Below are 27,555 nucleotides of genomic sequence, written 5' to 3' on the forward strand. Positions count from 1 at the left end.
AAAATCAGCATAAATGTTACACAGAATGTTCACACACGAACTCCCAAAGAAAAAAAATACCTGAACAGATATTCCCTTGCAAATAACCAACAGCTATGCCTCTGATTTGACAGGATACATGAGGATTCCTTCCTGGCAATGGAAAATGGACCAATTCTAAACCACTGTAGTTTGCCAATACTGACTATATGTTTGTGGACATGGAAAAGGCATATGACCATGTACTCCTGGAATATCTAGCAGAAAGTGCTACAACAGTATGGGGTTCCAGAGATGTTGCTTTGTGCCACCCCATCTCTGCATTTCAAAAGTAAGTATTGTCTGTATTTCTAGCATCATGTCAAATTTGTTCAAGGTGGGTACAGGATTCTAATGACAATATGTACTGTCTCTCCTCCAGTTAGTGATTTTTAGGCTTAGCATACCAAGCATAGCCAAGACCTTGGCAGTATTAATTATGGGGATACAAGGACTGCATCTTTGTCATTTGTGGATGATGTCCTCCCAGCCTCAACTGACTTAAATGCAGCATGCACTGGATTTGCTGCTGAAAGTGAAGCAGGAGGGATGAAAATCAGCACCTCCAATCAGTGGTCATGTTTCTCTCCCAAAAAATAGCAAACTATTCTCTACTGTTGTGGGGGGAGCACCTACTTCAGGTGGAAGAGTTTAAATAACTGGGAGTCTTGTTTGGAAATGAGGACAGAGTAGACTTGAAGTTTAACCAGGACATAAATCCAACACTGGAAGTACTGCAAGCACTGCACCAGACTGTGGTGATCAAGAATTGAGTCAGACGACAAAGCACTTAACTGGACAGTCGAGAGGGCGCTCACTGGACAAAGCTCTCAAATGGCCAGCCAAACTGTACGTTTATCAGCTCTAACAGATACAAGAGGCAGAAATAAATCTCCTTTGTAGGGTACCTGGGCTCACTTTCCATGATACAGTGAAAAACGCTGTAATCCAGGAAGACCTCGAGTACAGGCACTGCTCCTCTGTGTTAAATGGAGCCAGCGGAGGTGATCTGGGCACTTTGAGTAGGGCCCTCTAGGTACCTCCGAAAGGAAATGTTCCAGGAAGAGTCTACTGGAAGGAAGCTCTAAGGCAGAATCATAACTTAATTGAGGGATTGCTTTGTATGGGAATGGCTGGGAATCTCACAAGGATAATCTGGAGACCATTGCTGAGGACAGAGAAGGCTGACATACCTGCTCCCTTCTTCACTTACTATCACTGCAGTCCTCACCAAGACAAGTGATTTAGAAAATGAGGAGGGTGACAACAATGTATTCCAAACTGAACATAAAGTCTGTCCCTTTTAACAGTCTGTTTTCAGGTAAAATGAACAGCAACGTATGCAGCTGGTTTGTCAGTGTGTTATCACCAAGTATAATGCATCTGAGTGTATCTTACTTAAAACTCTTATGTCTTTTCAAAATTATAATACAGGGATCCCAAACAATTCATCTCTTTACTAATCTACAGAGTTGACCAACATTTCGTATCCTACATCCTGTAAGTGTGATAAAATACAACTTAAAATTTAAAAGCCAGTGCACAGCTACACAGTTGACACAAGTCATCAGGATGACTTTCCATGGCCTTTCCCTTGACATCAAATATTAAAGATTTACCTATAGGCATCATACACATCCTGTTTGGGCAGGCAGGTATCTGTATGCTCCTCCAGGTGATTACGAATCCAAGTACAAGCATGCATCTGATCTGCAGTGCTAAGAGAGCTGAGATCAAGGCTGCCACTGCCAAAAGAAAGCAGAAAATTGAATCAAAAGTTACAATACAATTAAAAGAAAGAGGAACTAAAACACTTAACAAACGTTCTAATATTTATTTATACTTTTTTACCAGGGTAGTGCACTGATCAATACAGACCACCTTCAGGGTTAGCCCGGATGAAATACAAAACATTTCAAAATCAAAAATCCAGAAATGCAATCAATAACAGAATAGTTCATACTAATTATGGTTCATCTAGAAATAGTTTTATGATGGCCAGGTAAATATTTTTAAGCAACGCTCTGCTTTTGGACAGCATAAGAAAAAAAGCTCTTACAGTAATTTGTTTAAAGACAGGTACCCACAAATGTGATCTGCACACATACATTCTAAAAGAAAATATCCATACAAAACTCATAATGAACAGATTTTATTGTCAACTATTACTCAACAGGCTATTTCCTACTCCCTATCCCACTCCTGGTTATTTACTCCGAGTGATCTTGTTTTCTTCAGTCGAAATGCTACTTAGCTCAAACTGGATCTTCCACCTGCATAACTCATATGGCATGCAATTATAATCTTGATATGGAAAAAAATAAGTTATGTACTTACCATAACGTTCAATGTGAGTTGTTCATCTTGCCTTCATTCCTTACTGATGGGTTTGGAGCCGATCCCTCGGCTCCATTACGGCCAGTTGCAAAGCTTGAGTTCTCCAACTAGCTCGAAGCCAAGTCCCTATCCCATGATGCATCAGAAATTACCTCAGATCTTGTTTGCTGCATATAATAATACCATATGTCATTCTTTCACTCCCAAGAGAAAGGTATAGAAGGATTGAGCAACCAGGATGGATCCGGCATCTCGGTCATCTATCAGCCCAGGAGGTGGTAGGAGAGAGGGATGTAAGAATGAAGGCAAGATGAACAACTCACATGGAACTTTATGGTAAGTACATAACTTCTTTATGTGAAGTTGTTCAATCTCGCCGTTCATTCTTTGTTGATGGGTAGCGTCCCAAGCACCACCAACCTCAGGTGGCTCACGGGAGTATATTTCTCAGGACTGTGGATCCAAAGGAGGCCCTGTCCTTGGAGGCCTTGTCAACTTTGTAATGAGTGATAAAAGGTATGAGGTTTTGACCAAGTGGCTGCTGCACAAATGTTATCAATGGGAAGTCTGGCAGAAAAAGCAGATGATATAGAAACTGCTCTGGTTGAGTGAGCGTTAATCTTATGTTGCAAAGGCATACTGGCAGCTGAATAGGCAAAGGTCATACAATCAGACAACCATTTAGACAGAGTTGTTTTAGCCACTGGTCTACCATTCCTGGAGTCCGAGAATGAAACAAAAAGCTGGTCTGATTTTCTGAAATCTTTTGTTCTATCCAAATAAAATCTGAGCTGTCTGTGAACATCAAGTTTGTGCAGCATATACTCTAAATTATTCGAATGGTTGGGGAAGACTGGCAAATCAATAATATGGTTGAGATTGGTTTCAGTGCAAACTTTGGGCAAAAATAAGGGGTTTGTTCTAAGTGAGACTCTGTCAGCATGGAATATCAAATATGGAGGCTTGATGGATAAAGCCTGAAGCTCTGACACTCTGCGGGCAGAAGTAATGACTACCAGAAAGATGGTCTTCCATGACAAAAATCTGAGATCACAAGAGAAGCCGGTTCAAGTGGCGGAAGAATTATCTGGGAAAGCATAACATTTAGATTCCATGGAGAATAGGGAGATTTCACAGGTGGTCTAATATGAAAAGTCCGTTTGAGAAAAGCTTTGGATAACTTGTGAGACATGATATTCAACCCATCAAATCCAAGATGAAAATTAGAAATAGCAGCCAATTGAACACGAACTGTTGCTGCTGCAGCTCCTTTGTTAAAAATCATAGTCAAGAAGTCTAAGATGGAGGCCATAGGGGCTTGGTAAGGATCAATATTATTTTCAGAGGCCCATATAGAACATTTTTTCCATTTGCTAAGATATAGCTTTCTAGTAGAAGAATTATGAGAAGATAAAAGGATCTGTTTTGTCTCATTGGAGAGGTTATGGAACCTGGTTATGATGGGAACTGGAGCAGTCAGGCTGAGAGCTTCAGGGACTGCAGAGAGGGATGAAGATCCCCCGACGAGTGCGTCAGAAGGTCTGGAACTGGGTCCAGAATCCAAGGATCCTCCAAAAGATGACGGAGAAGGAAGGGGAACCAAACCTGATGAGGCCAATGAGGGGCTATAAGAATGATGGTCCTTCCCATGGTTTTTGCTTTCTGTAGAACCTTGGGTATCAACGGGATTGGTGGAAATGCACAGAGGAGACCCGGAGGCCAATCGTGTATGAGTGTGTCCCTTGGGGCTTCTCCCAGAGGGGGAATCAGGGCAAAGTAGCTTTTGCATTTCGTGTTCATGTGACTGGCAAAAAGGTCGCAACAAGGCTGGCCCCACCTGCGGAATATCCTGTTCAGTATTTCTTTCCTGAGGGACCACTCATGGGGCAACAAGACAGCCCTGCTGAGCTTGTCTACTATCACGTTGGATTTCCCCGGGATGTGCATTGCCAACAGAAAGCTTTGGGTGGAAACAGCCCACTGCCATACTCTGACAGCCTCGCGACAAAGGGGGTAAGACCTGGTTCCTCCTTGTTTGTTCAAATACCAGACTACTGACATGTTGTCCATCTGAATTGCAATCGTACCCAGAGGAAGAAAGTCCTGAAAGTACTACAATGCCAGAAGTACTGCTCTCATCTCCAGGACATTGATATACAGATGTGTCTCTTGATCGGTCCATGTGCCTTGGGCTGTCTTTCCCTGAAAATGCCCCCCCCCCTATCAGGGAAGCATCCATGGTCACTGTGACCGCTGGAGGGGGTAGCACAAATGGGCGCCTTATCGTGACATGAAGTGAGGTCAACCACCGCTGAAGGTCCTTTTTGCAGGAATTTGTGATTATTATAGTGTGAGACATGGGAAGCTCTTGGTAAGACCATTGAGTGAACAACAGCCATTGTAGTATCCGCATGTGCATACGAGCTAGTGGTATGGCTAGAATTGCTGCTGCCATCATGCCTAATAATTTCAGAACTTCTGATGCTGGTGCTCTGTCTTTTGATATCAGAACGCTGACATGCTGATGAAAAAGACTCTTTCTATTGGAAGCCTTAGTGTGGTGGTGGTGGTGTCCAACTCTGCTCCGATAAAGAAGATATGCTGCAATGGCGACAAGGCAGATTTTTCTGAGTTGATTGTAATGCTCAGATGATTGCAGAGTGACAGAGTGGACTCCCTGGCCTGAATGAGTTGATGCCTTGTCGTGGCAGTAAGGAGCCAATCGTCTAGGTATGGAAACACCTGGAATCCTAGACGCCTCAGGTGAGCCGTGACCACTGACATGCATTTGGTGAACACTCTAGGGGCTGTAGTGAGACCAAAGGGCAGGGCTCAAAACTGGTAAAGATTGGCTCCCAGCCGGAAGTGCAGGTGATCCCTAGATGGTCTGGCCATTTTTATGTGGTAGTACGCATCCTTGAAATCTATCGAGCACATCCAATTGTGTTTCCTTAAGAAGGGAAGTATAGACTGAAGCATGACCATCCAGAACTTCTCTTTCTTTACGTATTGGTTCAGTCTGCTGAGGTCCAATATGGGTCTCCAGTCCCCCATCTTCTTTGGAACCAAAAAGTATCTTGAGTAAGTTCTGGATCCTAAATAAAATAAACAGTTCACACACCTGCAAAAAGGTGGCTCACAAACAACAAAAATCAAAGCTTAAAAACAAGATGTGAGCACACCAACAAAGCTGAGAAAAAGCCAAACAATGTCCTAAAACACTTTCTTTATTACAAAAGGATGAGCGCTTTTGCGGGGTTACCGCTTCATCAGATCCGTATAAAAAGCGACTCAAAGTAAAACATTTATACAAGTTAAAATCACATACAATTAAAAAATCAAGTTCACCTTCTACTAATTAAAGCTAATTATAGGTGTTCATCTATAGTTACACCAAGAAGTTTGGCAAAGGGAATGACATCAATAGTAGAGCTATTTTGGCTTTGGACTTGGAAGTAGCTTTTGTCGTAAGGGAAGGATTTTGAGGGTTGGAATAGTAATATTTTGGATTTGTTAGCATTAAGAGAAAGGTGGTTTTGGAACATCCAGGTCTCAGTGGTTGAGAAGGCAGACTGGGTCTTAATTAATAGTTCGGTGAGGTTAGTGGTAGAGTAGACTAGAGTTAAGTCGTCTGCATATTGTATGACTTTGGCATTAGGGATAGCAGAGTGAACATTATTGATAATGATATTGAACAGCACTGGACCAAGAATGGATCCCTGGAGTACACTGGTAGGGGTGAGTAGAAAGGGTGAGCTGCTTTTTCTCCATTTCACAGACTGAGATCTGTTGGACAGGTAACTTGAGAACCAGGATAGGGTGTTTTGGGAGAGATTTAGGTTTGAAATATGGCTCAGAAGATGGGTATGGGAAACATATCAAATGCTTTGGACAGACCTAACAGAACTGCTGAGACTAATTTCCCAGAGTCATGGGCTTGACTGACTGTGTCTAGAAAAGAGAGTAGAGCGGCTGTTGTGCTATGGCCAGGTCAGAAACCATGTTGGGTTGGAGTAAGAAGACAGTTTTGAGTTATGAAAGGCATAAGTTGAAGGTGAATGCATTTTTCTAGGATCTTGGAGATTGGGGAGAGGATAGCTATGGGGCGGAAGTTTGAGATATTAGTATTTTTCTCTCCTTTATGGAGAGGTAGAATAAAAGCAGCAAGCCAGAGTTTGGGGACGCAGAATTCCTGTATGGATCTGTTGATTAAGGTACTAATGGGGAGTGCAATCCCATCAGCAGCTGACTTAAGGAAGAAAGAGGGTATGTTATCAGGGGCATTGGAGCAGGGTTTTAGTTTGGAGAGAAGTTTTTTTTATGTAGTTGGTGGAGACGGGTTTGAGCTCAAACATGGCGGGAAGAGGTAGGGGGTGAGGGGGTGACTTCAATGGGGGAGAATGTAGAGGGGAAGGGTTGTTGTTAGGAAAAGTCTTGGTTAGTTCTGATATTGAGTTGATAAAGAAAAAGTTGAATAAAGAGGCTATTTCTAGATCAGATTTACTAGGGTCTGGGCAGGGATTGTTTTTAGTGCCTGGGTTGAGAAGTGAGTTTATTGAGTTCCAGAACTGTCTGGGGTTTTTACTATGGTTGGACTGGAGTTTGATATAATAGGATTTTTTGTCTCTGATAACTTGTTTTTTGCAAGGTTACGAAGCTGTGTATATTCAAGAAGGGTTTCTGGGAGGTTGTTTTTTTTGGTAAAGTTTTCAGGATTTGTCTCTGATGCACAGTATGTTTGGTGTCTTTAGTTAGCCACAAGGCAGTCTTGGTTTTTGTTCTTGAAGGTGCTAGGGAGTTTAGGGCATTTAGGAAGGAGGAGTTAAAGTAGTCGACGGCATTATCAAGTAGAATGGTTTTTAGAATGTTCCAATTTAGTTGTTTAAGGGTGTTTGATAAAGTTTTGGGGTCAAAATTACTGAAGTTACGAATGAAATATATGAAAATACATGAAATACATGAAAATGTATTTAAGATTTTTGGATAACATCCTAATTTTACAGCAACGTAGTATGAAATCATTAGATGAGTTTTTCAAATACATTAATGAAATAGGTGATTTTCTAAAATTTAATATTAATAATATTAATAATAATAATAATAGTTTTTTTCTATATTATTGTTACACAGGATTTGACGGACAACAGTTTTTATTGTACCATACTCAGGAAATCAGCTTTTTCAAATGAGTATTTATACTTTAGTAGTTCACATTCCTTATGTCAAAAGAGAAATTTAGTTAAAGGGCAGATTATTAGAATTTCCAGGATTGATTGTCTCATGGGATATTTTTTGGTCGAGTTTGAAAAATTTAAAGAAATGTTTACTGACAAAGCTTACCCAAGAGAGACCTAGTTGACTATACAGTAAGGAAATTCTTTTAAGAAGAAAACTAAATACTGCACAATTTTGAGAATGGAAGGAGATTTTTCACATAAAAAGGAAATAAAGTGGAGAGGATTTTGGTAGACTATACCTTATACTAACCATTCACAAACTGTTAAACAAATAATCAATAAGAAATGGAAACATGAATGAAAATGAAAAACAGTTTTTGATGGGACTGGTCTATTACTACCCTTACGTAATATGAAGGCAAAGTTTGAAAAGGGGCAGAATGTTACTAGATCTAAGAAAGTGCAGAGATGGGAGTACATATACGTGTGGCAGCTGCTTTCAATGGTCGGTTCATATGTCAAAGTCTGAATATTTCAGCTGCACAATAACTAAGGGTGATAAAAAGTGACACACATTTATGAACACATTTGTGCTATTTGTAAGAATTATTTTTCAAATGTTTTTAGTAAACATGTCCATGAGTGTACATTCCAAGAAATTTTTGTTTTATACACTGGAGAAGGTATAAAGGGATGTGAAAGGTGGGTAATTTAAGGAAATTGGAATTTACAGAAATGTATACCGGCAGTTGATATTAGATGCTTCAAAAGTTCCAGGATTGAATTATAAGATTTCAAATAGTAGTGTTCTCAATTTGAGGGCAGCACAGTTATAAAAATTGGGACATTTATTTTATACGTTATATATTACACAGTGATAACTGATCTTTTTGTTTTATTTTAAAATGATTAATTATACATCATAATATGAATGTTTTAAAGCTGTTACTCATTATATAATTATTTACTGTGTTAGGTTGTTAGTGCATTTTTAATGTGAGCATTTATGAATAATAAGACCTTTTAAATTTTTGTAATTTTTTGACTGGCTGGATGTAAGCACATGACTTTGAGGAGTTTTTCTTAAATGCAGTGGATGCTATTAAATATTTATTCTGAAGAAGTTCACGACCAGAGTAAATGAAAGTGCTTAATATATATTAAAATTATTCTGTGGAATCTATACTAACTGGGTTTTTTTAATATTTGTTTTTTTATGCCAGTTTGGATCTGTGGTTATTATGATCTTCATATTGATCACTGCTGCTGTAGAATAAGCTAGATGACTAGATTGCCATAGCTTAGAACAACTGGGAGGTAGAAGGAGAAGGGTTCAGGAACCCTTGGAGAATGGTTTTAGCAAAGATTAACCTAGAAATGGAGCAGTAATCTAGCTTGCTGTGCTTTGTAAAGTACGTACAGAGGATCAAGTTACCGCTTCTAAAATGCCTCTAGAATCCAACCCTTTACAAAACGCTACAGATGAAGCCAGGGCCCAGGTAGAACATGCCTTGACCCTGCTTGGAATAGTTTAGCTGTGGTTGGAATAACAAAAAGGTAATATCCTGAGACAACCACTTGGGAACATTCTGCTTTGACAAGAGGTTGACCCTTTGCTCTTACCTTCAGAAAATGAGCAATTGATCAGAACTTTCGAAAGATTTAGTTCTGTCAAGAAAGCAGCAGTGGTGCAGCGGTTAATGCTGTTGCCTCACAGCAAGACGTTCTCCGGTTCGATTCTCGGCTGGGGTGCCTTCTGTGTGGAGTTTGCATGTTCTCCCTGCATTCGCATGGGTTTCATCCGGGTACTCCGGTTTCCTCCCACATTCTAAAGACATGCTTCTAAAGCATTTCTCCCCGGGCCGCCGCTGAAAACAGGATCTGTGGAACCTAGTCAGACTTTCCCGGTCAACAAATGTTAAATAAAAAGTAAATAAATAAATAAATAGTACCAGAGTTGTCTGTGGACATCAAAGGTATAAAGTATCCTTTCTCCCTCAATTTGTGGTTTAGGGAAGAACACAGGAAGACGGACAGTTTGGCTTAAAGTAAACTCGGATACCATTTTAAGCGCATAACATGGATTAGTTCTCAAGGAAACCATGTGTTTGTGAAAAATGAGATAATGTTGACCCACCATACGGGCTTGAACTTAGATAGTCTTCTTGCAGACGTCACAGCAACCAGTAAAACTGTTTTTCATGTTAAGAACTTTAAGTTAACCAGATAATTTGGTTTAAATGGAACCAATGTTAGCTTCTCTAACACAAAATTGAGATCCCAAGGAGGAACCACTGGTTTTCTTGGAAGTCTCTTATGCAACACCCCATTCAAAAAAAAATTTGGCATGGGAATGCCTTGAAAGAGGGGGACCCATAGGCAGATATGCTGAAATGGCCAACAAATGAACCTTGACAGAAGAGTAAGACAGGCCACAGGAAAATAAACTTACACAGATATTGTAAAAACAGAGGAACTCTAGCCTTGAATGGGCGCTGGTTATGTTGTTGACACCAACTAGAAAACCTTTTTACATTTGCTAATACATGACTTTCTCATAGCAGGCTTTTCTTGCCTCCATTAGTAGCTGCTGCATATCCTCAGTAAACAGGTGCCTAATAATAATGATGATAATAACTATTTGTTAATCCGCTAGTCCAGTTGGAGAAACAGTCCCTTTTCAGGAGTGACGTGGGAGCAATGTTTGGTTAAGAGACTTGCTCAAAGTCTCATAGTAGGCTTTTGGAATCATACTCTGTACTACAGAAACTCCAGCTTGCAACCCTAACTTCTGCATCATCTGCCAGCCTAAAAAGTATTAAGGTTCTACCATCCAGGCAGTCAGTTCACGTTGTTTGGGGTCGAGATGTATCAGACACCCTTGTTCTTGTGTCAGTAGATCCAGTCTGCGAAGAAGCTTATAGTAATTGCCATTAGCCAATTCCAAAAGAAGGGAGAATCACTGCTGCTAGGCCAGAAGGGAGTCACCACAATAATTTGGGGGGATTCCTTATGAACCTTCAGAAGTACCTCAGATAGCAAATGAAAGGGTGGAAAAGTATAAAGGATTATTACTGACCTGCTTTCTTTTTGGAACCTCCCTACCATTGTTTTATAAATGCCTGCTTACTGGTAATTAGCTGAAAAGTACAGTTTTGTACCTACCATAAATGTAGATGTTCGAGTGTTCACACTGCTGCAGTCATTACACTTGGGTTATCCTGCCGTCAGGCAGTCCCGCAGTTGGCCCAAGTTCCAAAGTCTTGGTCCGGCGTCGGTTGCTGTCGCCTCTTCCTGGCGTCAGTGCGCCAGGGGTATACAAGATGCATCCAACGCCATTTTCTTCAGTTTTCTTGCCCCAGATGTCAGGTGCCCCCAAGTAGGTAGGCAATACATATTGCTAATCAAAAATATACAGTGAAAACAATACCTTCAGTTACCAGCAAATACACCACAAAGGTTGTGCAGGATAGAAAGGCATTGATAAGTCCAGCTAGTTCAGAGGGATGGAGGGAGGGTAATCTTGACTGCAACAGTGTGAACACTCTAATATCTACATTTATGGTAGGTACAAATCTATACCATGTTCATCGTGTTACACTGCTGCAGTCATTACACTTGGGTAGAATCCCAAAGCTGAGGTTGGGTGGTTGGTCTATAAAGAGTTAGGATTGGCTATGAGGCCCTGCAGAACTGCAGTGGCAAATCCTGCTCTGGATTTAGAGTACAGAGGCAGGTGGTAATGCTTGATAAAGGTGTGCACTGAACTCCCAAGTTGCAGCCTCCAAAATTTCCTTGGTAGGTACTCCTCTGAGAAAGGCTGTTGAAGTGGCTGTTGCCCTGGTGGAATGTGGCCTAATGTTATTTGGGACTGATTTTCCATGCTGTGTGTAGCAGTACCGAATACAGTGTCCTATCCATTTGGATATAGTCTGCTTTGATATAGCCTTGCCCTCTGATCCTGCAGCATATGCTACAAACAGTTGCTCAGTTTTCCTGAAAGCCTTTGTTTTGCCCAAGTAGAAGCGTAGCTGCCTGTGTATGCCCAAAGAATGCAGAAGTTTCTCCCCTTTATTCTGGGGGGGGTTTGGATAAAAAGTTGGCAAATGGATGGTTTGGTTAAGAGCCACACTAGATACCACCTTTGGCATAAAAGTAGGGTTTGTCCTTAAAGATACCCTGTCCTGATGAAAAATTATAAAAGGTTCCACTGCCATTAATGCCTGTAGCTCTGAGACTCTTCGTGCTGAAGTTACTGCCAGGAGCACAGCTGTTTTCCATGATAAAAATTTTAGATCGGCTGTATTGGCTGGCTCAAAAGGTGGTAGGGTCAGTTTTTCCAAAACTAAATTGAGGTCCCAAGTTCGTGTTGGTGCTCTATGGGGCGGTCTTATGTTCTTAGCCCCTCTGAGGTACTGCTTTAGCAAGGGATAGGTTCATAGGTTCATACTAGACTATCTGCCCTGGGGCAATTATAAGCCTAGCCCGATTCTGTATGGCTTACGCCACCCCTTGATTTGAGTATACTGTGCCCTTTTTAAGGTTTAGTTTACTGTGCCTCTGTCTAATAGTGACAAGGGAGTAATCCCTGGGACAAACCTATGATTCCCCATCCACTTATCGAGATTCTTCTTGAAGAGATTCAGTGAGGTGCTCTGCCTCACATGAACTGGAATTCAATTCCAGAGTGAAGGGAGCCTCTGGGTTATGAACCTGTCCCTCCAGCAAGTTCTATTTATTTCTGTGCTGAGGTTCAAGTCCCTCGAGCGTGTGGCTCTAAGGGATTTAGATTTACTGAGGTGGAGCATGTCCATTAATTCTGGATTTGACATAGCTTTGTATGTCAGGCATAGATCGCCTCAAAGTAGGGGTATGCAACTGAGTAGAGCTGGAGTTTTTTTAACCGAGCAGCATATGGCATCTGTTTGAGACCCTTGATCCTCTTGGTGAGATACTTTTGGGGTCTTCCTAATTGCTGTAGGTGTCGGGTAAGGTACATCCCAAAAGGGGCATTGTATTCTATGATGGGCCTGATGAGGGATGAATAAAGGGGCACGATTACCTCTCTTGATCTAGACGTGAAACCCTTCGTGATGAGGTGAGCTATGTAGAAGGTCTTTCTAACCACTTTGGCAATGTGGCTTTCAAAGGAGAGATTGCTATCAACTTGGGTCCTCAGGTCCCTAATAACTTTCTCTGTACTTAATGGGTTTCCACCTATGTGGTAATTTGCGGGCACATTGTTTTTGCCAAAGGGTATGACTATACATTTTTTGGCATTTAGCTTTAAACCATGGCGCTGGCACCAGTTATCTGTCTCTGTGAGACCTTTTTGAAGGATGTTTGTGTCAGCTGGAGAGTTGATTATGGCGCCCAGTTTGCAGTCGTCTGCGAACTTGGTGAGCCATAGTCCTCCCACGTTTGCCTGTACCTCAGAAAAGTATATACTGAACAAGAGTGGTCCCAGGACAGAACCCTGTGGGACGCCACTTGTGACCGGTTTCGTGTCTGACATGGCTCCAGCACCTCTCACTCTGTGGGTTCTGTCTTTGAGCCAGTCTGCGACCCATCTTGTGACATAGGGGTTTATATTTAAGCTGGATAGCTTATCTATGATGCCCGAGTGGGGTATTGTGTCAAATGCCTTTGCAAGGTCCAGATAGGCTGTGTGGACTACCTTCCCTTCATCTATGGCTTTGGTGACTGTTTCAAAGAAGTCAACCAGGTTCAAAAGGCAGGATCTGCCCTTGACAAAGCCGAACTGGGTAGGATCTAGTGTCTGTAGGTCCCCAATGTCTTTGTTTATGAGCTCCATGATGATCCTCTCCATAGCCTTGCAGACTAAGCTAGTCAGGCTTATGGGGCGATAGTTTCCAGGGTCAGTAGAGGCTCCACCTTTGTGGAGTGGGACCACTGATGCTGTACGCCATTCTGTGGGCACATATCCTGTAGTGAGGCTGAGATTGTATAGCTGTTTTATTTGAGGGATTAGTTCCTTTTGTAGTTCATGTAGGATGCAACCTGGGATGCCATCTGGTCCCATGGAAGCAGTGTTTTTTTGCTTTGGAGAGGGCAGCCTTCACCTGAGCATCTGAGATGTTTGGGAGGCAGCCCTCTGCCAGGATAGATACTTGCTCTTTTGGGGGGGAGGGGGTGGAGAAGTTTGCACTGAACCTGTCTGCCAGGATATTGGCGATGTCTGTGGGTTCAGTGTATTTTTTGTCGTTTAGAATCAACTCAGAACAAGTCTGGGAGTTGCATCCCAGGTTTCTAACATAACTGAAAAAGCCTTATGATTGTCTTTGGTGTCCTGTGCAATTTTATCTCGAAGCTGGCCTTGGAGGATTTTATGAGGGATCGTAATTTTTTGCTAGTACTGATCAGAGATGCCTTCCCTATTAGAGATTTTGCTCTATCATGTAGTAGCTTCCTCCTTCTGTTGTACAGTTTATTTATGGCAGGGGTCCACCAGACTGGATGCCTGCCTTTGGATGATTGGGTCTTGGTTTTGTTTGGGATAGCATGATCCATGCATTCCTGGAGATGTCCATTAGAATGCATTTATATAGAATTCTGCAGTTTGGGCTATAGTTTCCCCTGGCCATGGGGCCCTGAAGGATTCCACTTCGGCTTTGAGAAGTGTGAAGTTAAGCTTTGAGAAGTTTTTCACTGTGGTTTTCTGGGCTGGGGTGGGGTCGGGATGTGACATCCAGTGAAATTAATTTATGGTCTGGTCTTACCAATGAGGGATATACTTCTGGTGTGGAGCATAGAGTCCCCATGTTGGTAATGATCAGGTCTAGTATGTTGTCCCCTCTTGTGGGAGTGGTGACTAGTTGTTCCATAGCATTTGAGTTTATAATTTCCAGGAATCTTTGGGCTAAGGTGCTGGGGCTTGAGTAGTGCTTCCAGTCAATGTTTGGGTAGTTGAAGTCGCCCAATATAATGGTGTTCGGAGAGATCTTAATGTTCTCCAATGTTTTCAGGAAAGCCGAATGGGATTCCTGACTTTGAGAGGGTGGTCTGTAGGACGCTATAAACTGAAAAGCAGTCTTGCCCACTGTTAGTTGCACATGGACGGTCTCCGATACTTCGTGCAATGCCACTAACCTGGAGGTGTGGATATCCTTGATAAATATGGAAACTCCCCTCCTTTTGTGGTTCGGTCCGGGTTTTGGGGCGAAAAGCATGATATGAGGTATAGCCTGGTAGTGCTGGGGTGCTCTCTGGAGCCTTGAACCAGGTTTCTGTCACTGCACAGATATCGATGTTCTCCATACTGAGGAGAGCTCGAGTCGTGCATCTTGAGGTTAAGACTTCTGGCGTTTAGCAGCATTACCCTTAGTTTCTTGTTCCTTGTACTGTCTATGGGGGTGGGTTTGACTTTTGAGCCTTGCCTAAAAAAGGTACTATGGGGTGGCAAGAGCCTTTGCCAATATCCGAAAGCCCAGTGGTGACAGGTGCAAGCCGTCCCTAAGCGAAACAGCGTGGCTTGTCGAGCATGTCATCCCAGGCTGACAGACACTGGATCCCCTTTGAATGACACCAAAATTTTAGCCAATTGTTAAAATCGATCATTTTGTCTTTGTACTGTGGCATCATTCTAGGTGAGGGTAAGATGCTGCTCAAGGTCAGGGTCATACCAGCCTGGGCTACATGATCAGAGAGCTCCTCTATGTCTCTTTTCATTTAGTCCAGGGAGGTGCGTCTCAGGTCATTCACACCAGCATGTACAATGACTGAGTCATATTTGTATTTGCTTTGGAGTGACCTGAGTGCTTGCGTTATGTGTCGGATCCTAGCACCCAACAGGCAGCTCACTGTGACCTTCTCTTTATTCAGCCTGGTGAGCGGGACGTCAGTGTGTCTGACAATAGAGTCACCTATAACAAGAGTATCAGGTGTGTTATTCAGCCTTAAGGGCTGTGGCTGCTTAAGCACACTGACTTTGTGGGTTATGTGTTGTGTGTGTTTTGTTTTGAGGTAGCGTTTGCTTGGATGTCTGCTTTGGAGGTCTCTGTTGTTTAGGTAGATTTTTATTTAGAGCCCGAGTATGTTTCTTGTGTATTTATGTGTTTGGTTTGCTGATGTGGTGGGACTATGTGATACTGGAATTGTGTTGTGTGAGGTTACCTTCTCCTCTTGACTGGTTACACCAGTTTTGAGATGAGAGAGCTCAGCCTCCAGTTTGGCTAAATAGTTGCATCTCTCACATATATTTGAACCTGTTTGGAGGAGGAGAGGGTTGTCCGTGTACATGAGACAGTTGTAACATTGCCTCAAAATTCCCTGATTCACCAGCTGGACTGGAGAGGAAACCATTGACTGACCTTTGGACATGCTAGAGTAATAGGGGAAACTGAATTTAAGACGGACCAATAGAGGACAGGGTAATCATAGAGAGTATAAGAGTAAGTAGTGCTTATGGTTTAATAGTGCTAACTTGTAGGATTACTTAACTGGACCAGTGAAGGACCTTAGAATGAGAATATGGTGTTTAAATTGAGAGATACAGCAGTTCTAAGGGAAAAAGTGAAGAGCAGACTTTGTGGAGCCAGGAATAGTTTAAACCCAATTAGGCGGCGCTGCCCGCTGTTGCACTATGCTCAAATACGCGCAAAACCACGCAAAAATGGGTTTTAAGAGAGGAAGATGAAGGAGTTTTGGAATTGACCCAGAATGGCCAATAAAACTACAGTTTCAAGTCAGTAACCACTCCCACAGGGGCAGGCAGGCTGCTCAATGTTTTTCACTGCCACTGATCAACAGAGAGACTTTCCTTTAGCCCAAGCAAAAAATGGCCTCACAGAAACTTACAAACAGTTCAAGAACAGCAAGCCTGTAACTGAACTTTTTTAAATCTCAGAAAAGTGGGAAAAAGGCAAGATTTTTTTTGTTTTTTTGTTTTTCCAGAGATAGCAGAGGTTAACAAGTATCAACAAGTTATAACAGTGCAGTAAATGAGAGAATAAAGGAGGATCCGTGTTGTAATGTGCTGAAATGGCAGAGGCGTGGATCTTAATTGATGAGAAGGATAGGTCTCTGTCCAGCATCTCAGTTAAGTATTGTAAAATCTGAGGAATGTTTGGAACAAGAGGGGTCAAGGCTTTGAGCCTGGTTCCAGGCGCAGAATCTCTTCCATTTTTCTGAGTAAGCTTTCCTGGTGCTAGGCCTCCTGGCCTCCAAAATGACATCCATAACAGCTTTAGAGAGAAGTGTTGCCTGTTTGACTAATGCATCTGCCATGCAGCCAGGTTTAGTGTCTTGAGCTGACCGTGCAGGATCTGATTGTTTTGCCGAGTCAGAAGGTGTGGAATTTGAGGCAAAATCCATGGTGGACCTTGAGCCAAGTTCCTTAAGATAGGGTACCAGTGCTGGCGTGACCAGTCTGGAGCAATCAGGATCATCTCTGGTTTTTCTTGTCTGGCTTTTAGGAGTACCTTTGAAAGGAGAGGCAGTGGCGGGAAGACAAACTTTTAGGTTTTTCCAGCTGAACAGAAGAGCATCCACTTTCCATGCTTGTTTGTGATAAGTCCTTGTGCAAAATTTTTGTAGTTGGCAATTCAGTGGGGAGGCAACAAGTTCTATGTCTGGGCATCCCCACTTTTGCATTACCATGCTGAAGATTTGTGGATTCAATTTCCATTCGTGAGTATCCATGATATTTCTGCTTAGATCGTCTGCCAGAGTATTTTTCTTTCCTGGCAGGAATTGTGCTTGCTGGTAAACTTGATACGTTAGAGCTGTGTTCCACAAGGTCATGGCTTGCCTGCATAGGGGATAAGAATGAGTGCCTCGTTGCTTGTTTATGTACCACATTACTGTGGTGTTGTCTGTCTTTAGTAGTAATTGTCCTGGATGTAGAAGGTCCTTGAAAGTTGTTAGGGCATTTTGAACAACCAACATCTCTTTTTGATTGATGTGAAGATGCATCTGGTCTGTGGTCCACTTGCCCTGAATGCATTTTCGCGGCCATGTGTGCTCCCCAGGTAATCCGAAGCATCTGTTGTTGCAGTTTCCCTGCCTGTGGGTTGGGTAAATGGCTGACCCTTGTTTACGTGTCATGCCTGTGCCCACCATCAAAACTCCTGTTGTAGGCAGGGAATCATTGGTATTACTGCTTCTAAACTGTGACAGTGTTGAGTCCAAACACTTTTCAGGTACCATTGTAATTTCCTCATATGCAGTCTGGCCTATGGTATTAGTAGTATGCAGGATGCCATGAATCCCAGGCCTGCAGAATTTTCTTGCAGGAGATGGGACTTTCTTGCCAGTAATTGAAAATATTGAGTTAGTTGAACTTATTTGTCTGGCGTGAGGGTAAGCCATCTGGGCCATTGTGTTCAAGCTGGCACCCAGGAATATAATCTGTTGCAGGGCACTAGTTTTGACTTCTTTTTGTTTTACTGTGTACCTAGAAATTAGCAACCTGCTTTACAAGCGCCAGATGCTGTAGAAAGAAGAATGTCCTTTGTCTCTGCTTGAATGAGGCACAGTCATCCAGGTATGGATATATTTGAATTCCTTTTTGTCTGCAAAATGCAATTACTGGTGCCAGGCACTTTGTGAAGACCCTGGCGCAGTAGATAAGCCAAAGGGCAGTGCAGAGGAAATGTGGTAGTGCATTGTATCAACTTTGAATCTGAGGTATCTTCTGCAATTTTGTCTGATAGGTGGACATGCAGGTAGCTGCCTCTTTGAGGTCCAGTAACAGAGCCAAAGCGCTTTCTTGCCCAGCATGAAGTAGAAGCTGTTGTAATAATCAACATTTTGAATTTGAATATCCAGGTAGTATTCAGAATTGAAAGATCTAGTATGGGCCTCCAGGCCTTGCATCCTTTCTGGGGACCAGGAAGAGTCGCTTGAGTAAAATCCTTGTCCTTCTTCCTGTTGTGGTACTTTTGAATAGCTGTCCTCATGTCCATGAGGGCTGAAATTTGTTTTTGTGCCTCTGCCCATTGTTGATTTTGTGGCAGGTCTGGCATTCCTTTTAACCTTGGTAAAAGTATGAAAGTGGAATCTGTAGGATTGAGACACAATATTCAGGACCCATTTGTCTTGGGTGATTGTTTTGCCAGTTTTGAGGAAAAAAAAGTGCTAGTTTTCCCCCTAAGGGGCTTCCAGAAAAGGGGCGTGCTAAAGCACGAAAGTCTGAAGGGGAAAGTCACTGTGACTGTTTTCCTGTAAGGTTGAGACTTACGTCCTCACCTCATCTTTTGGGATTTGGGAGATGCCCCACTGTCATTTATCTGTTTGAGCCTTGGGGTCAAGATCTGGCCTCTTGGGTGTCTGTATCTACTTGCCTCTCTGCGCCTGTCTGACACTGGAAAGGACCAATTGCTTTGTTGGCCAATTTCTGCTAAACCCGAGGTGGCTGCACCTGTAAGAAATCCTTGACTGTTTGCATATATTTAGCTTTATCCTCCATTTTCTTTAACACCTCTTCTGCCTAAACACCAAACAAAAGTGATATCATGCTGTAAAGGAGCATCCAATAATTTTTGCCTTAATATGTTCAGGTAAACTTTGTTCTTTTTTAACCAAGCATGTCTTTGAATCACAGAACCTGTAACTGCGGCTCTACAAGAGGCCTCTAAAAGAATCAAAACCACAATGCAGAGTATGTTTTCCCACCCTCTGTTCAACTGCATGCAATAAATCCTGCATTTCAACTGCAATCAGGAGCTTCTGAGCTTTGCAAGCATTTTTCTGTTTTAACTGAAGCCATTAAAATATTGTTGGTACTTAAGCATGTGAAACGCTGGCAATTTGAAAGCTCTTACTGCTAAAGTTGCAGAAGTGTATACTTTCTTCCCCATCTATCAAAGCTCTGGAATCTCTGTCAGAGGGTACTGGATTTTTGCAATGGAAGCCATAACCCCTTTTGGACCCTGCAAGGAAATAGTTTCTGGATCAGCAGAAGGGTTTTTGTAAAGAAACTTGTGAGGAGTCAGCTGACTCTATAATACCCACCTGGCTTGGCTGGAGCAGAACTAAAGTGTCAGGAGATAAACTTCGGATTCCAGAGAACACATCATCCACCAATATCTAACACGAAGGCGGAATAGCCAGGGGCCTGTGTTTGAGGCAATAAGAGGAAATCCCTGAGCCTTTTCTTGGATTCTGAATAATCCTGGCTTTCCCAATGGAAATGCTCTCTCATGGTATGTAAAGAGTTTCCCCAAAAGAATAATCCTCCAGGAGGGAGGCTGAAGGGATAAGATTCTTCAGCACATCAAGAGTCCTCATGTGGGGGAGAGTATCCCTGGTCTGAGAAGAGGAATCAGAAGAAATGGAAACCTGATCAGAGGAGTCATGAAGTCACATATCCTGCTAGAGCGCTTTTCTCAGGAGAGGATGGAAACCCTGATTAGAGTTATGAGGTCTTGACCCATTTTAAACATCTAGTATTAAATATTTATTCTGAAGAAGTTCACGACCAGAGTAAACGAAAGTGCTTAATATATATTAAAATTATTCTGTGGAATCTATACTAACTGGGTTTTTTTAATATTTGTTTTTTTATGCCAGTTTGGATCTGTGGTTATTATGATCTTCATATTGATCACTGCTGCTGTAGAATAAGCTAGATGACTAGATTGCCATAGCTTAGAACAACTGGGAGGTAGAAGGAGAAGGGTTCAGGAACCCTTGGAGAATGGTTTTAGCAAAGATTAACCTAGAAATGGAGCAGTAATCTAGCTTGCTGTGCTTTGTAAAAGTACGTACAGAGGATCAAGTTACCGCTTCTAAAATGCCTCTAGAATCCAACCCTTTACAAAACGCTACAGATGAAGCCAGGGCCCAGGTAGAACATGCCTTGACCCTGCTTGGAATAGTTTAGCTGTGGTTGGAATAACAAAAAGGTAATATCCTGAGACAACCACTTGGGAACATTCTGCTTTGACAAGAGGTTGTCCCTTTGCTCTTACCTTCAGAAAATGAGCAATTGATCAGAACTTTTGAAAGATTTAGTTCTGTCAAGAAAGGGCAGCGCAGTGGTGCAGCGGTTAATGCTGTTGCCTCACAGCAAGACGTTCTCCGGTTCGATTCTCGGCTGGGGTGCCTTCTGTGTGGAGTTTGCATGTTCTCCCTGCATTCGCATGGGTTTCATCCGGGTACTCCGGTTTCCTCCCACATTCTAAAGACATGCTTCTAAAGCATTTCTCCCCGGGCCGCCGCTGAAAACAGGATCTGTGGAACCTAGTCAGACTTTCCCGGTCAACAAATGTTAAATAAAAAGTAAATAAATAAATAAATAGTACCAGAGTTGTCTGTAGACATCAAAGGTATAAAGTATCCTTTCTCCTCAATTTGTGGTTTAGGGAAGAACACAGGAAGACGGACAGTTTGGCTTAAAGTAAACTCGATACCATTTTAAGCGCATAACATGGATTAGTTCTCAAGGAAACCATGTGTTTGTGAAAAATGAGATAATGTTGACCCACCATACGGGCTTGAACTTAGATAGTCTTCTTGCAGAGGTCACAGCAACCAGTAAAACTGTTTTTCATGTTAAGAACTTTAAGTTAACCAGATAATTTGGTTTAAATGGAACCAATGTTAGCTTCTCTAACACAAAATTGAGATCCCAAGGAGGAACCACTGGTTTTCTTGGAAGTCTCTTATGCAACACCCCATTCAAAAAAAAAAATTTGGCATGGGAATGCCTTGAAAGCGGGGGACCCATAGGCAGATATGCTGAAATGGCCAACAAATGAACCTTGACAGAAGAGTAAGACAGGCCACAGGAAAATAAACTTGCACAGATATTGTAAAAACAGAGGAACTCTAGCCTTGAATGGACGCTGGTTATGTTGTTGACACCAACTAGAAAACCTTTTTACATTTGCTAATACATGACTTTCTCATAGCAGGCTTTTCTTGCCTCCATTAGTAGCTGCTGCATATCCTCAGTAAATAGATGCCTAATAATAATAATAATAATGATGATGATAATAACTATTTGTTAATCCGCTAGTCCAGTTGGAGAAACAGTCCCTTTTCAGGGGTGACGTGGGAGCAATGTTTGGTTAAGAGACTTGCTCAAAGTCTCATAGTAGGCTTGAGGAATCATACTCTGTACTACAGAAACTCCAGCTTGCAACCCTAACTTCTGCATCATCTGCAAGCCTAAAAAATATTAAGGTTCTACCATCCAGGCAGTCAGTTCACGTTGTTTGGGGTCGAGATGTATCAGACAACCTTGTTCTTGTGTCAGTAGATCCAGTCTGCGAAGAAGCTTATAGTAATTGCCATTAGCCAATTCCAAAAGAAGGGAGAATCACTGCTGCTGGGCCAGAAGGGAATCACCACAATAATTTGGGGGGATTCCTTATGAACCTTCAGAAGTACATCAGATAGCAAATGAAAGGGTGGAAAAGTATAAAGGATTATTACTGACCTGCTTTCTTTTTGGAACCTCCCTACCATTGTTTTATAAATGCCTGCTTACTGGTAATTAGCTGAAAAGTACAGTTTTGTACCTACCATAAATGTAGATGTTCGAGTGTTCACACTGCTGCAGTCATTACACTTGGGTTATCCTGCCGTCAGGCAGTCCCGCAGTTGGCCCAAGTTCCAAAGTCTTGGTCCGGCGTCGGTTGCTGTCGCCTCTTCCCTGACGTCAGTGTGCCAGGGGTATACAAGATGCATCCAACGCCATTTTCTTCAGTTTTTCTTGCCCCAGATGTCAGGTGCCCCCAAGTAGGTAGGCAATACATATTGCTAATCAAAAATATACAGTGAAAACAATACCTTCAGTTACCAGCAAATACACCACAAAGGTTGTGCAGGATAGAAAGGTATAGATAAGTCCAGCTAGTTCAGAGGGGATGGAGGGAGGGTAACCTGGACTGCAGCAGTGTGAACACTCTAACATCTACATTTATGGTAGGTACAAAACTGTACTATGTTCATCGTGTTACACTGCTGCAGTCATTACACTTGGGTAGAATCCCAAAGCTGAGGTTGGGTGGTTGGTCTATAAAGAGTTAGGATTGGCTATGAGGCCCTGCAGAACTGCAGTGGCAAATCCTGCTCTGGATTTAGAGTACAGAGGCAGGTGGTAATGCTTGATAAAGGTGTCCAAGTTGCAGCCTCCAAAATTTCCTTGGTAGGTACTCTTCTGAGAAAGGCTGTTGAAGTGGCTGTTGCCCTGGTGGAATGTGGCCTAATGTTATTTGGGACTGATTTTCCATGCTGTGTGTAGCAGTACCGAATACAGTGTCCTATCCATTTGGATATAGTCTGCTTTGATATAGCCTTGCCCTCTGATCCTGCAGCATATGCTACAAACAGTTGCTCAGTTTTCCTGAAAGCCTTTGTTTTGTCCAAGTAGAAGCGTAGCTGCCTGTGTATGCCCAAAGAATGCAGAAGTTCCTCCCCTTTATTCTGGGGGGTTTGGATAAAAAGTTGGCAAATGGATGGTTTGGTTAAGAGCCACACTGGATACAGGTTTGTCCTTAAAGATACCCTGTCCTGATGAAAAATTATAAAAGGTTCCACTGCCATTAATGCCTGTAACTCTGAGACTCTTCGTGCTGAAGTTACTGCCAGGAGCACAGCTGTTTTCCATGATAAAAATTTTAGATCGGCTATATTGGCTGGCTGAAAAGGTGGTAGGGTCAGTTTTTCCAAAACTAAATTGAGGTCCCAAGTTCGTGTTGGTGCTCTCCGGGGCGGTCTTATGTTCTTAGCCCCTCTGAGGTACTGCTTTAGCAAGGGATAGGTTCATAGGTACATAGGTTCATACTAGGCTATCTGCCCTGGGGCAATTATAAGCCTAGCCCGATTCTGTATGGCTTACGCCACCCCTTGATTTGAGTATACTGTGCCCTTTTTAAGGTTTAGTTTACTGTGCCTCTGTCCAATAGTGACAAGGGAGTAATCCCTGGGACAAACCTATGATTCCCCATCCACTTATCGAGATTCTTCTTGAAGAGATTCAGTGAGGTGCTCTGCCTCACATGAACTGGAATTCAATTCCAGAGTGAAGGGAGCCTCTGGGTTATGAACCTGTCCCTCCAGCAAGTTCTATTTATTTCTGTGCTGAGGTTCAAGTCCCTCAAGCGTGTGGCTCTAAGGGATTTAGATTTACTGAGGTGGAGCATGTCCATTAATTCTGGATTTGACATAGCTTTGTATGTCAGGCATAGATCGCCTCAAAGTAGGTAGTATGCAACTTCGTAGAGCTGGAGTTTTTTTAACCGAGCAGCATATGGCATCTGTTTGAGACCCTTGATCCTCTTGGTGAGATACTTTTGGGGTCTTCCTAATTGCTGTAGGTGTCGGGTAAGGTACATCCCAAAAGGGGCATTGTATTCTATGATGGGCCTGATGAGGGATGAATAAAGGGGCACGATTACCTCTCTTGATCTAGACGTGAAACCCTTCGTGATGAGGTGAGCTATGTAGAAGGTCTTTCTAACCACTTTGGCAATGTGGCTTTCAAAGGAGAGATTGCTATCAACTTGGGTCCTCAGGTCCCTAATAACTTTCTCTGTACTTAATGGGTTTCCACCTATGTGGTAATTTATGGCACATTGTTTTTGCCAAAGGGTATGACTATACATTTTTGGCATTTAGCTTTAAACCATGGCTGGCACCAGTTATCTGTCTCTGTGAGACCTTTTGAAGGATGTTTGTGTCAGCTGGAGAGTTGATTATGGCCCAGTTTGCAGTCGTCTGCGAACTTGGTGAGCCATAGTCCTCCCACGCTTGCCTGTACCTCAGAAAAGTATATACTGAACAAGAGTGGTCCCAGGACAGAACCCTGTGGGCGCCACTTGTGACGGTTTCATGTCTGACATGGCTCCAGCAACTCTCACTCTGTGGGTTCTGTCTTTGAGCCAGTCTGACCCATCTTGTGACATAGGGGTTTATATTTAAGCTGGATAGCTTATCTATGATGCCCGAGTGGGGTATTGTGTCAAATGCCTTTGCAAGGTCCAGATAGGCTGTGTGGACTACCTTCCCTTCATCTATGGCTTTGGTGACTGTTTCAAAGAAGTCAACCAGGTTCAAAAGGCAGGATCTGCCCTTGACAAAGCCGAACTGGGTAGGATCTAGTGTCTGTAGGTCCCCAATGTCTTTGTTTATGAGCTCCATGATGATCCTCTCCATAGCCTTGCAGACTAAGCTAGTCAGGCTTATGGGGCGATAGTTTCCAGGGTCAGTAGAGGCTCCACCTTTGTGGAGTGGGACCACTGATGCTGTACGCCATTCTGTGGGCACATATCCTGTAGTGAGGCTGAGATTGTATAGCTGTTTTATTTGAGGGATTAGTTCCTTTGTAGTTCATGTAGGATGCAACCTGGGATGCCATCTGGTCCCATGGAAGCAGTGTTTTTTGCTTTGGAGAGGGCAGCCTTCACCTGAGCATCTGAGATGTTTGGGAGGCAGCCCTCTGCCAGGATAGATACTTGCTCTTTTGGGGGGGAGGGGGTGGAGAAGTTTGCACTGAACCTGTCTGCCAGGATATTGGCGATGTCTGTGGGTTCAGTGTATTTTTGTCGTTTAGAATCAACTCAGAACAGGAGTTGCATCCCAGGTTTCTAACATAACTGAAAAAGCCTTATGATTGTCTTTGGTGTCCTGTGCAATTTTTCTTGAAGCTGGCCTTGGAGGATTTTATGAGGGATCGTAATTTTTTGCTAGTACTGATCAGAGATGCCTTCCCTATTAGAGATTTTGCTCTATCATGTAGTAGCTTCCTCCTTCTGTTGTACAGTTTATTTATGGCAGGGGTCCACCAGACTGGATGCCTGCCTTTGGATGATTGGGTCTTGGTTTTGTTTGGGATAGCATGATCCATGCATTCCTGGAGATGTCCGTAGAATGCATTTATATAGGATTCTGCAGTTTGGGCTATAGTTTCCACTGGCCCTGGGGCCTTGAAGGATTCCACTTCGGTTTTGAGAAGTGAGAAGTTCGCTTTTGAGAAGTTTTTCACTGTGGTTTTCTGGGCTGGGGTGGGGTCGGGATGTGACATCCAGTGAAATTAATTTATGGTCTGGTCTTACCAATGATGGATATACTTCTGGTGTGGAGCATAGAGTCCCCATGTTGGTAATGATCAGGTCTAGTATGTTGTCCCCTCTTGTGGGAGTGGTGACTAGTTGTTCCATAGCATTTGAGTTTATAATTTCCAGGAATCTTTGGGCTAAGGTGCTGGGGCTTGAGTAGTGCTTCCAGTCAATGTTTGGGTAGTTGAAGTCGCCCAATATAATGGTGTTCGGAGAGATCTTAATGTTCTCCAATGTTTTCAGGAAAGTCGAATGGGATTCCTGACTTTGAGAGGGTGGTCTGTAGGATGCTATAAACTGAAAAGCAGTCTTGCCCACTGTTAGTTGCACATGGATGGTCTCCGATACTTCGTGCAATGCCACTAACCTGGAGGTGTGGATATCCTTGATAAATATGGAAACTCCCCCTCCTTTTGTGGCTCGGTCCGGGTTTTGGGGCCGAAAAGCATGATATGAGGTATAGCCTGGTAGTGCTGGGGTGCTCTCTGGAGCCTTGAACCAGGTTTCTGTCACTGCACAGATATCGATGTTCTCCATACTGAGGAGAGCTTTGAGTGCGTGCATCTTGAGGTTAAGACTTCTGGCGTTTAGCAGCATTACCCTTAGTTTCTTGTTCCTTGTACTGTCTATGGTGGTGGGTTTGACTTTTGAGCCTTGCCTAAAAAGGTACTATGGGGTGGCAAGAGCCTTTGCCAATATCCGAGCCCAGTGGTGACAGGTGCAAGCCGTCCCTAGCGAAACAACGTGGCTTGTCGAGCATGTCATCCCAGGCTGACAGACACTGGATCCCCTTTGAATGACACCAAAATTTTAGCCAATTGTTAAAATCGATCATTTTGTCTTTGTACTGTGGCATCATTCTAGGTGAGGGTAAGATGCTGCTCAAGGTCAGGGTCATACCAGCCTGGGCTACATGATCAGAGAGCTCCTCTATGTCTCTTTTCATGTAGTCCAGGGAGGTACGTCTCAGGTCATTCACACCAGCATGTACAATGACTGAGTCATATTTGTATTTGCTTTGGAGTGACCTGAGTGCTTATGCTATGTGTCGGATCCTAGCACCCAACAGGCAGCTCACTGTGACCTTCTCTTTATTCAGCCTGGTGAGCGGGACGTCAGTGTGTCTGACAACAGAGTCACCTATAACAAGAGTATCAGGTGTGTTATTCAGCCTTAAGGGCTGTGGCTGCTTGGCACACTGACTTTGTGGGTTATGTGTTGTGTGTGTTTTGTTTTGAGGTAGCGTTTGCTTGGATGTCTGCTTTGGAGGTCTCTGTTGCTTAGGTAGATTTTATTTAGAGCCTCCGAGTATGTTTTGTGTATTTATGTGTTTGGTTTGCTGATGTGGTGGGACTATGTGATACTGGAATTGTGTTGTGTGAGGTTATCTTCTCCTCCTGACTGGTTACACCAGTTTTGAGATGAGAGAGCTCAGCCTCCAGTTTGGCTAAATAGTTGCATCTCTCACATATATTTGAACCTGTTTGGAGGAGGAGAGGGTTGTCCGTGTACATGAGACAGTTGTAACATTGCCTCAAAATTCCCTGATTCACCAGCTGGACTGGAGAGGAAACCATTGACTGACCTTTGGACATGCTAGAGTAATAGGGAAACTGAATTTAAGACGGACCAATAGAGGACAGGGTAATCATAGAGAGTATAAGAGTAAGTAGTGCTTATGGTTTAATAGTGCTAAGTTGTAGGATTACTTAACTGGACCAGTGAAGGACCTTAGAATGAGAATATGTTGTTTAAATTGAGAGATACAGCAGTTCTAAGGGAAAAAGTGAAGAGCAGACTTTGTGGAGCCAGGAATAGTTTAAACCCAATTAGGCGGCGCTGCCTGCTGTTACACTATGCTCAAAAATGCGCAAAACCGCGCAAAAATGGGTTTTAAGAGAGGAAGATGAAGGAGTTTTGGAATTGACCCAGAATGGCCAATAAAACTACAGTTTCAAGTCAGTAACCACTCCCACAGGGGCAGGCAGGCTGCTCAA

General features: G+C 42.9%; 1 protein-coding gene across 2 annotated transcripts in view; it reads right to left on the reverse strand.

Annotated features, from left to right (window-relative positions):
• RFX5 (regulatory factor X5) overlaps positions 1–27,555 on the reverse strand; it is a 654,045-nt gene that overhangs the window by 343,103 nt on the left and 283,387 nt on the right. For both annotated transcript variants that reach the window (XM_044080629.1, XM_044080628.1), the window contains exon 5: positions 1,638–1,763. In XM_044080629.1, the coding sequence (XP_043936564.1) occupies positions 1,638–1,763 (126 nt within the window). The remainder of the gene's footprint in view (positions 1–1,637; positions 1,764–27,555) is intronic.

The sequence above is a fragment of the Protopterus annectens genome, chromosome 8.part0, assembly GCF_019279795.1.
Source record: "Protopterus annectens isolate FY-2018-M chromosome 8.part0, PAN1.0, whole genome shotgun sequence".
Taxonomy (NCBI): Eukaryota; Metazoa; Chordata; order Ceratodontiformes; family Protopteridae; genus Protopterus; species Protopterus annectens.